We start from the raw sequence: 14,532 nt of genomic DNA, 5'->3' as shown, positions 1-14,532 counted from the left end.
GCAGGCCCCAGAGAAACGGAAGTTTGCGGCAATATCTAGGGTACCAGTTACTTCTAACAAGTTACTCAAGCCTGGAACGAGATCACCCATTCTGACGGAGGAGAAAAATCCCAATCTCTTAGCTGAGCTTATGTCAACGTTCTGTCCAGACAACGGTCATGTTCTGGACATTTACGGTGGTACTCTTTCTACGGCAATTTCTTGCATTCGGACAAACAGAAAGTGCACTGTAGTGGAGGCAGATGCTGAGCGATATCGTTTCGCCCATGAACGGCTTCGTTTAATCGCCCAAAACCACTGCGGTCTATCAGAAGCTACTAATGCGCCAATGAAGAGGTCATGTAAAGATCCTTCTTCCGTACCATCCTTCGTGACAAGAAACTCCATCACGAGCGATACTAATAACTTGTCCGACAATGTCCTGTTATTACGTGATATGAGAAAACCTGAAAGCGGTATTGCTGATAGTGGGGAAGAGCCCTCAATGGCTGTACACGCAGCTACAACCGGGGGATCTAATGCGTCGTTCCTGGAAGCTGTGAAACCGGGAAGTACCGTGCGATTGATGGTGTCCGGGAAGGTGGTAGGGACCGGTACTCTTCAACTACCTCCGGGCGATTCTTCGAAGTTCTACAGAAGGCTGCACGGACACGAGCTCAAAGATGTTGAGAGAGATGGCGAGTGCCTAGTTGCTGTGTTCCGTGTGTCAATTCTACCTGAGTCGAGGAGTGTGAAGTACCCTTACAATTTCAAAGGACAGGAGGCAGTCCCGGACAATCTGCGTGATATAGGTAGCGCCTTCTGCGCCTGGGACCTGCACAGTATGGCGCTCTTCAATGATGCGATTGTTACTCACTCGTCGGTACAGAACACATAGTACTCATGTAAAAGGCTGTACTGTTCTTCACGTCGGGCTTCGCAAACCATATTCACCGTATCAACTCTTATCTGTTTTACGCTCACCACAGAGTGGCACGCTGTCGTATCACGCACTATTCGTGCATCGTCGCATTGCAGACATTATGCCGTTTATGAGCAGCAGGCAGTAGCACAAAAGGCTGAACTCTTCTTCACATCGGGCTCTGCCAAGCGTCATATCCACTTTGTCGAAGTCTATATAATAGACACACACCCCCCGCAACGCCCACCTTCTCAACCATCACCGCCGACCACCAACCAACACCAAGATGCCGTCAGAGGATGGCTGGTGGCGGGTACTGCATGACATAGTCGGGGTAGTGAGGGATGGGATGGCGTGGAATAGATACTGGGCGGGGGTGTGACGGTTGTTGGTGGTGATGGCGAGGAAGGGAATGCTGGTGTTTAGCTTGGAGTTGGCGGCGAGGGGGGGTGGAAGTGACGATACGGGTCATCGTAGTGGGTCGGGGAGGCTTGAAGTGGGCCACAATCGCCAACTTCGAGCAAGTCCAGACAGAATTTAGGATTAAATTCTGTCGGCAGATTGTGAACAGGTATCAAATTTTTATTTAACATGAATTGTACTGCAATTTCCAAGTAAAATTGTATGATAATTTTTTTGATTTGGCCTATACAGAACCCCCCATCCCCCAGATTTAGAGAGTACATGTTGGACGATAACTTCTAAACTATTTTGGTTTGTCCACTTCTGTTTTCTGCATATCACTACTACTGCTCTAAGCTTTACAACCATATAAAAATATCTGGAATCCGAAGGGGTGCCCCTGGTACTGTTTGGTATCCCAAATTCTGGTTACCACCAAACCAGTGTTCATGGTTTGGGCTGCGTTTTCGCACTACGGAAAATTTGAGGTGGTTGTGACATGCGGACGACAGAACGCTAAAAAGTATTGCAAGACTATGAAAGACCATTTACTTCCCTTCGCCACACTTACACATGGCGAAAACTGGATATATCAGCAAGACAATGCTTCCATACATAGAGCACATGAGACCAGAACGTGGTTCAAGGACCATGGAGTGGATGTTCTCGACTGGCCAGCCCGATCTCCGGATCTGAACCCCATAGAGAACCTATGGGCAATTATGGGAAGGACCGTATACGCGTGCGCACGCCAATTTTCGTCCACCAAAGATCTTACTAGTTGCATCATGAAATGCTGGGAGAAAATTGAGGACGAAGTGCTGCATAACTTGGTAGCGTCAATGCCAAGGCGTTGTGCTGCTGTCATGGCAAAACACGGTTCGAAAACAAAGTACTAGGGAGGTGTGGCAAACAATATACTGTAGTGGTCATATTGTGGGAGAACGGGAACGATGAGGTTAGTAGTAGCCGCGCTCGTCGCACGCAGCGGCGGGGGAAAGGAGTCGCAAAAGCGAGGGGGATGGGGATACTTCGGATTTCCAGTCTCGAGACTTTTCGCCGGCGCTGTCGGAGGGTAGCAAGTTATCCCCGAGGGTCGGTCGGGATACCGCCCTCGGATTTTAATATATCCGGATTTCCCGCCGGCGCGTCGAACGGATAATTTCCCTTTTTCCCAGATTTAGGGCTAACCAAATAAACTGCAATTTCTATCTTCCCACACACCCCCTGTTGGCCCTAAAATTGGGGCACGCGGCGCCGGCCGATCCGCCGTGGGCGCCAACCCTATATCGATCTGACGCCGCCCCGCCGCTGCTCGGTACTCGATCCCTTGTCCTGACGACGCGGCCTTCTGAATTTGCGTAGGGTACCGGCGCTTGCTTGTTGAGTTATTCCCCCTTTCTCTCGCCGCGCCCTTTCGAACCCCCAAATCCACGGCGGACCAACAGCTTCTGGTAGTCACCACGTGCGCACGCCCACCGCCAGCCCTCGCTATACGCTGGCTCAGTTCAGCGTCCGCTCGATCTCGCGCACCGCATCGCTACTTCGCCGCTCGACGTCGCGCACCGTTTCACACCGCTCCGCTTCTCACACCACATCTCGGCTCCGCTTCTCACACCACATCGCCGCTCCGCTTCTCCGCCACATCGCCGCTCCGCTTCTTCGCCATCACTCCTGCGCACCGTTGCTTCCCCATCTCCGAGCTTCCACTAACGACGGGCCGTTTCCTCCGCGAGTCAGTGCGCGACCTCCTCGAACCTAAAGAGTGCCGGCAGGCCAGGGATCGGGGGTCGTGCGCTTCCTTGCGTGATAGAAGGCCTGTGGCTCGTTGAGGGTAAGGGGAGGCTTGCGGTCGAGATGATGGCGTGGCTCGGAGGAAAGTGGAGGTCTAGCGAAGTCCTCGTCGTGGCCCGGGGCCTCGAATTGACCTTCAGTCGGGAGAGGATTGCTCAGAGGCTGAGCATCGGGACGGAAACATCGAAGGTTCTTCTACGTTGGATGTCATATAGGAGAGGGAGGATGTTTGAGGTCGCGTTGTTGGAGAGATGGGGCTTGCTTAACGCTATGGGCGTGTCGGAGCACAAGCAGCGCCGCTGGGAGGTTCGAAGGGTGGTGATGGCTTCCGGAAGGCTTCACGGCTTCCGCCCGGGTCAGTACTACGCTTCACATCGGAGCGTAGGCGGCGCAAGACCTTTTGGAAAGTGGACTTCCATACTCTCCAGGCCAGCGTGTTGTCCGTACTCGATTCGGCAGGAAGCCCAGTTACCAGCGACATGGAAGTGACTTGTCCGGGTGGGCAGGGGAACACCGAGGTTGAGCTCGTCTTTGGTACTCGGAAGACAGCACAAGTCTTGGAATGGCTGAACGAGTACTGTACCAGTCATCAAGACGATTTCGTTGTTATTGGGGGTCCCGGGCATCGCGAAGCCACCGGACTCACTAGGCCTTATCGTACGCACCAGGAAATCTTCTGCCGCGCAACACACAGCGAGTGCGTGCGTGCTTCTTTCGCTAACGCGCTACACTCCGTTGTAGGAGAAGACCCGGCATTTGGAATGCTCCGCAAAGGACCCATCAAAGCTCGAAGCCTTGCAGAGTTACAGACCTGGAATGAAAAGCATCTCGGGAGGTATCGCCTCAAGAAATGCAGCGCCCCCGTGCTGGAAAGTCTTGTGGAGTGGATGGTCAACAAGGTGGACGGCACTTTCTTAATAAGAATCGTCGCTCTGGACGACCTAGGTGAACGTTTAGACCACGTGGTGGTTCTTGACGCCCAAAAAGGCCACGTTCTAGATCCGGTTGAGCGCTTTGCGCTTGATAATCGCCCTGGAGTGCTGGGTGCGTGCCTTGGAATTTGTGGCGATGGCTTTGAAATTGCTAAAGTTCGGAAGCTTGAATTGCAGCCAGTCGGGAAGGGGAAGAAGAATCGCAGGAAGTTTGGAAACAGCGCTGCAAAAGAAGGAAGACAAAGAAGAATCACACGAAAAATGATTTCGACTGGTAGAAGGACTAAGAGGATGAGGGTAGTGGAAGACGACAGCGATTAAACGAGTTCGAGAGTTACATTGGCGTGCTCGATGCTCTTTTGATCCGCCTTGAGCCTTGAAGAACCTCATCTTCTAGAAGACCTTTCTGCATGATTCCATTGAGGATCTTGAACATTTCTACGTTACTCTTGGTTAATGCATCAGCAGGGTTTTGCATACCGCTTACCCATTGCATTACTGAAATTTCCCTGTTTTCGAGGGAATCCCTCATCCTTGCTACCGTCGGCCTCAAGCGGTACTCTGCACCTTTGTGAAGGGTGGTCACGGTGGATTACAACCCGTGTGAGTCCACCGTCATCACGAAGGGAAGCTTGACTGGGGCTTTGTGAAGAGTTTGCAGGCTCTCTGCCATTAGCGAGCCTCTGTCTGATGACGTTGCGGCGGCAAGAATCTCTGCCCCCATGGATGAAAAGGCAACACGCTTCTGCTTGCAACTGATCCAGTCAAGGACGTGGTAGATCCCCGCACCCCCTGCTGGCAGATATAGGCCGGAGACATACCCTGTCTGCCCGTATGAGGAGCTACCTTGACTGGCGTCAAAAAAGCGAGGTAGGAAGGATTGACAAGAGACGACGGCGTTCGAAATAGGAGGGTCGGGGAAACCGCTTTGATCTCCACAGGCAATTTGTTCCCGTTTATAAGATCGGCCACCTTCAAGCGCCCAAAGGCTTGCTGAAGGTAGCTGGCTGCGAAAGCCGCTTGGGGGAGAATGCCATGTCCGAGGAAATTGAGACTTCCAGCGAGAGCTTGGTATGAAGTCAACTCTGGAGCGGTGCACTTGTCTTGGTGTCGTCTTTTTCTTTCCTTTGAGACGTCGATCGGAAGAATTTTGTCCACGTACTCTTGCATATTAATGCTTAAAGAACCGGAAGGCCCCTGGTGGATATGAAGACGATTGAAGATCAAGTCCTTGTTCACGACGTAGCGTCCGACAATGAGCCGGCGAGAGATAGCTTCGTGAAATAGATGGATGTTTGGAAGAACGCCAACCACGAGGAAGTCATCGACGACCTTTGCGACCAGTAGGTTTATCGATCCCTCGGCATTGTATTTGGCGAAGAGCTGAAGAAGGCCTGGGACTTGTACGAACCCTTGCGTGGACATCTATTCCTCGGCGACGAGTTGCCATAGGCGTCCGGATTCTACAATTCCATAGGCCGGCTTGAGTATCTTCCAGACTGTTCGGGCAGAAGATACCCAACCTTTCGGGGGTCGGACGTATATGTCCCGGGGAAAGTGGCCAGCTTGCAAGTATGCTCCTTTGATATCAATGGAGGCAACTGAGAAAGACATTATTGCCGCGACAGAGAGAACGATGCGAATTATTGGGAACTGAGCTGTCGCCGAGTCTTTCCGGATGAATTCTTGTCTCGATCCCGGTTCCCGTGTGGAACTAGACGACACTTTAGCTTCAGCTTTCCTCCTACTTCGTCGGTCTTGACTTGGAAGAAGTGGTGGGAAGAAATCACATTGGCATGTCGTGGGAGATCCCCATACGGGACTTCCTTGTATGCCTCGGCTTGTGCGTAGTTTTCTTTCTCCTCGGCTATGTCCTGATCAACTATCCATCGCGCAACAAATTGGAGTTTAAATTCAGAGGTGGGTTTGTTCCCAACCACTTCCTGAATTTGTTGAAGGACCTTTTGCTTCGAAGATGTAAGATGAAAAGGCAGCCTCGACGGAGCTACAACGTCTGTGGTTCCGATGTCTTTTTCCGGCTGTGGGGGCTCGTGAGCTGAGTTCAAATCGAGAGTGCTACTCGAAGTTGAGACTGGATACCGTGTTCCAAACAAGGAATTGCAGCGATCGATGGACCTTGTGTTGACATCCAACAAAGGATTGTTCAACCTCTTCTGCTTTGAGGATGCTAATAAGCTCTTTGATATGGGGTGGGAAGCCCACAGAGCCTCTTCGGTCCTGAACTCAGAGATGTCCGTCAGATCGCCGGGGGGCTCCAAGTCAGGAAGGCTGTCTACATTCGCCGCCTCCTGCTGCCCTGCAGACCCTTCCGGTCTGCTTGGAGGCGACTTGTCACTCACATTCGGCGTCCCTTCCAACATTGAGAAGAGCGGAGGGGGTGCTGATGTTGGAGGGAACATACCTTCTTCAAAGTCCTCATCAATGACGGAGTACGACCGTGGGAATACGAAGTCCATGTCATCCAACTCAGCAAGTAGAGGGGAGGACGGAGCTTTCCGAACGTCCTCGTATGCCGCTCTTATGGGCTTACCGATGTGATCCTGACGCCTTGAAAGGACGACGAAGTGGGGCTGTGGGTTCCGCACGTACGCGTGTTCCCACGAGCCAAACTTTGGGCCTCTCTTGAAGTAATACACCGGGTCATCACGTGATAACTGGGCGGCTTGAAGCACTTGTGGACATCGCGACTTGTCGAGGAGCCTCAAAGCTCTTCCCCTGGCTCTTCGTGCCACTCGCTCGTTATGCGCAGTGATGAGATCAGCGGACAGCTTTGCTTGAGGGAGACCAACAAGCGAGAGGGTGTAACCCCGAGTCATCTCGAAGCTGCTCAGTGACTTGCTTCCATATAGGATGTTGCTCAGATACACGGCACGTGAGACCACTTCTTTCCTTTCAACTGAGTCAACACTGCACGCCGAGGAGTTTGATTCATCCTTTAGAAGACGTTGGATAAGCACACGGACAACCGCATTCTTCCGCTCCACGACGCCGAGCTTGTTATGACGTCGGGCTGGACGGGGTTCAAAACGTATTGAGAAGTACCTTAGGGCTTCGGCAAAACGGGAGTTGAAGAACTCGATGTCTCCCGATATGATTGACGGTGCACCGTGAACGTTTACCCATGCCACTTCCAATTGCCGAGCTGCTTGGTCCATCTCACGGGTCCGCATCAGGAATGCTACTGAATAACCCGTATAGACATCCACCATATGTAAGATGGGGGCGTTCTCGAACTCTGCACAGAAGAAGAAGTCGAGTTGGACATGGTTGTTGAACGAGGCGAGTATTTTCCCAAAGGATATCTTCCGCGATTGGAGTGGGCTGCCTGTTTCTTTGCAGCTAGTGCACTTCTCGACGGCTCTATGAAGTGCTTGTTTTAGCACAGGAGTCATCACTCCTCCTCGACGACACAGCGTCTCCATGTCTTGAAGGGCAAGGTGTGAATATCCATGAAGCTTTTTGGCGAAGCGACCGGCGATTCTGCCATATCGAAACCTTGCCTTCATGGTTTCTGCCGGCGGAATAGTGGACGCATATGAGACTTCCGTGGAGAAGAACGTCACAAAGGAGGATGTTTTGGACGGAACGACGAGAAGAAATGTGCGAACCGCATCGGGGTCACTCGACATTGTTGGTTCGGTGTATGTCTTGAACGTGAGACGTTTTGACGAGAAGTTTCTCACTCCTTTCGGAATAACCAAAAGGTTCTCTGGTCCAAGCTGGTACGAACGGTGAAGGATCTCGTTACCCAGAAGAAGGAATCCATCTCCTCTCGTGACGTAGAACGGAATTTTGACTTCCGTTCTACTCATGTCGGTCACGGGAAGGTCCCACACTCCAATAGTGACCTCGGCGTCGCTACAATTCTTGCCATATCCGTGCAAGAACGGTTCACAGTCTAGACTTCGAAGTTTGAACGGAATGTTCATGGCAGTGCAGAGGGCTGCGGCGCAAGAAATCCCTCCAACACTTCTGGTACATCCCGGATCAATAATGGGATTTGGATCCAGGATTCTCGGATTAATATCCGAGGAGGCTCCGGGATGGCTGACTAGGCTTGCCTGTTTGATGAGCCGCCGGAGCCTCTCCGAAAAAACGAGGGATGTGCCCCGGAGCCGCCGTCACTGGGGTCTCGGCGCGTCCTCTTTTTCTTTGTGAAGGCACTAGGTTCCTTGCACTCTGCTGCCCCTCTGTAGTGACCACGCTCTCCGCAGTCATAGAAAATGGACTGGGTTTCGTGATCCGAAGACAGCTGCCTCTTGCGACTGCCCCGAGATGCGTTACGACGGCTTGAGGGTGGACCCATTCGAGTTTCCTTCTTCTGCCCGTGACGTGAGCCGACTTCAGAGAGTCTTTCGAAGATGCTTGCAGGGCCAGGCTTGCCATGGGTGCCAATGATAGACTTGACCTTGCCGTCAACCAAAGCTTGGACGTCCTTCACGGAGAACTGGGGAGCATCCATTGACGTTGTCTGGGTCAGATTCCTCAGCACGATCACCGCGTCGTCAAGGTCGAGCCTGCAAGAAGTGTGCCGCGGCAGGAAAGAGTCAGCAACTGACGTCTTCGCAGCATTATTCTCTGCAGTCACCTTTAGGTCTTGGACTGCAATGTCAAAGGAGCGGATGAAGCTGATTGTTTGCGACCTGAAGTCGGACAGAGCCTTCTTATAATCATCGGCCGTGGACTCTGACTCGCGGAGTGGAACGTCAACCTTCTTTAGCTTCTCGGATATCTTGAGGACTTCCTCGAGATGCACCTTGGATACCTTTTCGGTGTCGACTACTGCCGGCTCTTCCTTATTTCGGGCTTCTGCATGCAAAATTAGTTGGAGCTTGGCATTGGTCAACGTTCCCTCCTCTATGTTTTCGTTATTGAGGAGGGTAATCGCCAAAACTTCACCTATCTGCGAAAGAAGAAGAAGTGTTGGCGTGCAGCAAGTGCTTGGCTGCCAAACTTCGGAACCTCGGGACGAAGCTGGAGAGCTTCTCGTTCCTGTCTCGGCGACAAGAGGGGACCTTCTGGTATGATGCGATGAGCCTTGTGACCATGGCAATCGGTGGGTCTACAGCGACAAGCTCGACGATGGAGAGTGCCGCTTGCACGGGATCACCCATCTGAAGGTAGTCGAGCTGTCCTTTTGGACTGGGCTTCATCGACTATTGCCTTCTGAGCTTCCGGAAGGCCGCGCTCATAGAGTGTTTGTCCGAGGAGCTTGAACATCGTCTGAAAAGTGCGATCGGTGCCTTGGTCGTGGGCGACTTTAAGTGAGTCGACCCACTGTCCAACCTTCTTGCACCAGGCTTCAAGATCGCCATCGGCGGCGAAGAGAGGCGGGTCGAAGAATCCTGATAATTTACTCATCTTTCCCCCTGGGCCTATAAATGTGGGAGAACAGGAAAGATGAGGTTAGTAGTAGCCGCGCTCGTCGCACGCATCGGCGGGGAGAGGAGTCGCGAGAGCGAGCGGGATGGGGATACTTCGGATGTCGAGTCTCGAGACTTTTCGCCGGCGCTGTCGGAGGGTAGCAAGTTATCCCCGAGGGTCGGTCGGGATACCGCCCTCGGATTTTAATATATCCGGATTTCCCGCCGGCGCGTCGAACGGATAATTTCCCTTTTTCCCAGATTTAGGGCTAACCAAATAAACTGCAATTTCTATCTTCCCACACCTATAGTTTTTACAGCCAAAAACTTATGTTTTGCTTCTGTGAGTGTTTTATTTATTCGGTCCAAAATTCTGAGTGCATATTTGCAATGGTTTTTAAACAAGCTTTCCATTGGTGTGCGGAAGTCCGGGTGTCCTTTGGTGGAACCTTGGCCCCCAACTGGTCCTATATTTTTGATGGTGACTGTACATCCTTTGTCTTGTCAAATAAGGTTGTAATTCGACTGTTTTAGTTTCCCCACATCTCTGAGCCAATTATACCACAAAGCCTAGTTTATCATACGTGGCATTGTTGGCGTGGTTTCCCGGGTCACGAATGGGTTGCCCGCATCGGAGATGTTGTTGTCCATGGATGTCACAGGTCAATCTCACTGACTACTGAAAACCATATCTCTGGCACACAGACCCTGCGAAGAAAGCTATTAACATATACTTGTATGAGTCCCGTAGTTATTGTTTGTTGACACCGGGCTTACTGCATTGGAATTTTAGGTTGTCCTGTGCGAAAAGTGTACTTTGCGCTAACGTTCACCATGCAGCGAAGTGAGTCGGGAGGCCCCGACCTGTTTCAGAGCATAAAGCCATCTGGGCAAGCTTGAAAGATATCGCAATCCTTTGTAAGAAAACTCGACGCCAAAATCAACAGAGTGCAGCTGCAGCACTGTACAGTATATACAGACTGTACCTCCAATCATGGCGGCCCCAATGGTGGCGGTCTCAATCACGGTTTGTCGTTTCATCCATTTGGAGTGCTTCTTTAGTCATGACACTCTTACGATTGGCTACATGCCATACAAACTCTTGGCTTTCGATAACACTCGCGTTTCTTGCATTTCTACGTGGAAGTAGGGATTTTCTCAAACGCGTGACCCAACACCTGTTCAAGGCAGCGGCACACATGTGAGGCATGCTGTCCAGTGCATCTTGTGCAGTATGCTTTAGCACGGAACAACTCGTTCTTTGGGGTTTCAGGATCGAGCAAATATTAGCTCTCTCTTTATACGTACTCTACAAAATAAAACAAGGCAGAGGCAGAATCGCTGAGGGAAATACAGTAGCTACTGTACAGTACAACGGTACTCTCTACAATGAAACAGAGAAAGGCTTGCCTCAAATGGCTACAGCAAACCTCGCGACTCAGAGTTGCCAAAAAAGGGTCCAAGGCCAGAACATGTATGTGCATTGCCCGATAGATATATCCCTATTTCCGTGATATAGCAGCATCTTTCGACAGACGTCCCAAGGACAAAAGGTGGCCAGACCCATAACTGACACCTGCTCCGCCGCCACGATCTATACACTACGATACAGAATAAAAAAATGCGATTTCTTTCTCTTCAGCCCCTTTCCCCTTCCAAGACACTACGTGATGAGACGTGCTCTTCGCAACTCTGCCGCTCGATGAAGAGTGCACTGAACGCGCTTGTTGTCTTGCATAGGAATCGCTCTCTCGAGCTGTTGGGACGCCGATGGCGGCAGTCGCTGAATTACCGACTCAAAGAACAGCAACTCATCGACTTCACGCAGCAAGGAAAACATCAGGTCCTCCCCATCATCTGATCGGTTTGCCGGCGGCGCACCATTCATGGGAGGCGGGGAAAGGTCATCCCCATCGCCTTCAGACCCTTCGATATCTGCCCCTGGTAAGCAACCGAGGGCAGAACCGGAAGAGATACCTGCCAGGGGTCCGCCTACTGACCCCTCATCGATGTTTTCGTCCACTCCAGTGAGCGCATTTCCACTCGGCGCTGTGAGAGGGACGTCTAGGATCTGAACGATCGTGCGCAAGAGCTCTGGAATTGACTGCCGAATAGATGATGGCACAGAATTCCAGTCGGAGCCCAAAATGGAGGTGAGAGCAATAGCACTGCATCTTCGGTCATACCACCAATCCATGTGATTCTCTCGCACTCTGGAAACCCACAATGTGAACACGTCTTCCATGCACCCGGGCACCTTGTCTATAGCTGTCAAGGTAACAATCGGTGAAATGTACAGGAGATGGGACAATGACCTCAGTAGGGGAGCGACCACATACTCAACTTGAGGCCATGCCCGAATTTCTCGAACAAGCAGCTGGGAGAGCACGGCGATCTCGCGGTCGATGGAAACGCCCTCTAGATGCCGGGAGTGCTGCAGGAAGAGCGCGACGAGGTAGCTGCCTGTCACGGCACAGTCCAGATCCCTTATTCGAGCACCATCCCACAAGAATGAAATCATCCCGAGCAACAACTGCACTGGGCTTTCCTTTGCCTCTTGATCTACCATGAACACGCGTGGCGACCTGGAGAGGTAGGCCTGGAGAAAGTGGATGTAGTAGGTGCAATTTTCATGTGCCCATTCGTGGAACGCATGCATGGCCCGCGGGAAGAAAGACCACAGCGCGGGGCTCACTGCGCCCCGTCCTTTCAGAGCGTCAACCTCAACGGCCTGTCGCAAAACAGAATTTTGGACCACCACTTGCAAAGGGTACTCTTGGTCCGGTGTGGCTGGTAGTCCCAACACGGCCTTGTGAGGTTCGACCCCTGCTTCCGCGCACTCGCGCAAGTGGAACCCCCGCTCCCGGCCGCTATAATGCACAAAAGTAGCCAACAGGCCGAGTGTATCTTCAAACAGCTCCATGCGTTCGTCGTCAAACATGCGGTCAAAGATGGTGAACGTCATGCGCTCAATTTCTGCAAGCAGCGGGATGGTCCCTGTCAGGTTGGAAAGGGAGACGGTGGCTACGATTGAATCGAGGGTATGCAGGCACTGCGTCGCCGCATAACAAGCCTCATCATCTCCCTGCTCTGCAGAAGCGGTTCGCGAGAAGGCCTTGACAAGGCGCGAGCATAGCTCGAGCGCAAATGGTACGATGTCATCACCGAACCTCAAGATGACTTGGTCGATCGTGGCGACGAGATCAGTGTTATCGATGTCGTCTAGCAATGTGAAGAGCAGCTTGAGCAAATCAGCGACGTTAGGCTTGATTTGGGCGGCGGCCCTCTCATTGCGCAAATAGTGTCGAATGTCAACGGCCGCACGCACGCGCACCGGAAACTCGGGGTCGCGGAGCGATTTCTCCAACCCGGACAAGCCTGGAAGCATGAGCTCGACAGGGGGCTCGCACCAGGCGGTGAGTTGGCCGTACAGCCAACAGGCGCGCTCCCTGAGAAAGGGGACGTCCGAATCGAATTCGGGCAGCACATAGGTGTTTAGAAACCCGGATAATGACGTCATGCTTTCCGAGGCGGCAACTAGATTGTCCCGGATGGTGCCAATGGCCACCAAGGCGCCATCTTTTTGACATGCAAGCTGGCGGCGTTGCTCGAGCAGCTGCGGGTCGGCCTGGGCGCCAGCCTTTTGGCATTGGCGCGTGACCTCCGCGTAGCGGTCCATGATTTGGACAACAAAGGCGAGCAACGGGGCGACGACGGCCGAGCGGCGCTGGCGGGACAGCATGTTGAGCAGCGAGCAGGCGGCGGCGCGCGGGGTGTGGAAGTCCTCGAGCACATCGTAGGTCTTGCGGACATATTCGACAGGGTCCTCGACCCAGGTGACCAAATCGGCCTTTCGGAAGCACAGATACGGAAAGATTACCTTGGTGGTCAAGTCCGACAAGCGCGGTTTGATAACTTTGTACGTAATACCCGGGCTTACAGAGTACTCGAGATACAAGAGAGCGGTATTGGCGACACTCGGTGAAATGAGGTCGTGGTCATGGCGGACAATCTCAAACATGACCAGCGCAAAGGCCGGGGCGTAGCGGGTCCTAAAAAAGTCTCCAAATTTGGTGAGGACGTCCATCTCAAAGGACCAAGCAAAGCACGGGCTGATATCCAGCGTATTGCCATACCTCTGAAAGATGCGATATACAATCCTGGCTGCGTAATGCTTTGCCTGCCAAGCGGGCCACTCTCTCACCTCGCCCCTCGCACGGGCGACAGGGCGGCGCAAGACGTTAAGGAAGGCATCGAGCCAGGCGGCGAAGACTGTGTCGAGGTCGGAGACAATGACGAGCGGCAAGTCACTCTCGCAGACGCTCTGAAAGATCTTGCATACACGCTTCTGCATGCGGAAAGCCTGCTCCTCAGGGAGCGGGACGTGCTCCTCGCCGCGATGAAGGCGGTCTAATACGCCCTCCAACACCCCCATGAGCTCGCGCAGACGCGGGAACGTCTCCGCGACGACATAGTTGATGGCCGCCCGTGGGTACTTGTACATAAAAGGCAGGTCAGGCACGTCGCCCCGCGCATACGAAGGGTCCTCTGTGACGACAGCGGATTGGTGCATCTGGTTGGAGCGGTACGAGTTGGCGAGGGCGCCAATCTTTGCTTGGTATACAGCCGCGACGGCTCTCAGGGCGACCAGGCCGGCCTCGACGTGGTCAGCAGCGTCGGCGTACAGCAGGGCCAGGACGTGGTTGACCAGGCGCGGGTAATGGAGCGGGAAGTCGGCACCGACGATGCGCTTGAGGATCTGGGCAAACTGCGTGCGCAGGCTGTGGTGTAGCGGGGCCATGGCCGGGACGAGGTGATCTCGCAAGAAGGCGACATCGGCGGGCGGCAGAGTGGTCGGCGAAGCCGGGGCGAAGGCGTACGGGCAAGGGGGGATGGCCCACTCCGTGCGCACTAAGTTCTTAAGATACACAGCAGCCGCTAGCGCGACCGGCGGCGCGTGCGTCGTCGCCAGCGAGAACAGCGCGGGGATGAAGCCCGGCTGCAGGTTGAGGGCGCGCAGATGGGCTTCGGCAGCGGGGGCGGGTACTGGAGAGAGGGTCGCGAGCAACAAGGCGTGCACGCGGGCGGCAGCGACGGGGGTTGGCATCGTTAGGGGAAG

At 53.2% G+C, this 14,532-nt stretch overlaps 2 protein-coding genes; one reads left to right on the top strand and one right to left on the bottom strand.

Moving 5' to 3' along the window:
• Nucleotides 1-1,752: 1,752 nt before the first annotated feature.
• Nucleotides 1,753-2,202, top strand: CHC_T00008236001 (hypothetical protein). Its single transcript, XM_005712171.1, has one exon. It carries the CDS (start codon nucleotides 1,753-1,755, stop codon nucleotides 2,200-2,202), a length of 450 nt encoding a protein of 149 aa, XP_005712228.1.
• Nucleotides 2,203-10,673: 8,471 nt separating this feature from the next.
• Nucleotides 10,674-12,801, bottom strand: CHC_T00008235001 (hypothetical protein). XM_005712170.1 is given in 2 exon segments: nucleotides 10,674-11,076; nucleotides 11,077-12,801. The coding sequence occupies 1 exon segment, from the start codon at nucleotides 12,799-12,801 to the stop codon at nucleotides 11,077-11,079; it is 1,725 nt and encodes a 574-aa protein (XP_005712227.1). The 3' UTR covers nucleotides 10,674-11,076.
• Nucleotides 12,802-14,532: the final 1,731 nt, after the last annotated feature.

Source organism: Chondrus crispus, genomic scaffold (genome assembly GCF_000350225.1).
Source record: "Chondrus crispus Stackhouse genomic scaffold, scaffold_98, whole genome shotgun sequence".
Lineage (NCBI taxonomy): Eukaryota > Rhodophyta > Florideophyceae > Gigartinales > Gigartinaceae > Chondrus > Chondrus crispus.
This window is presented reverse-complemented; position numbering and strand designations above follow the sequence as displayed.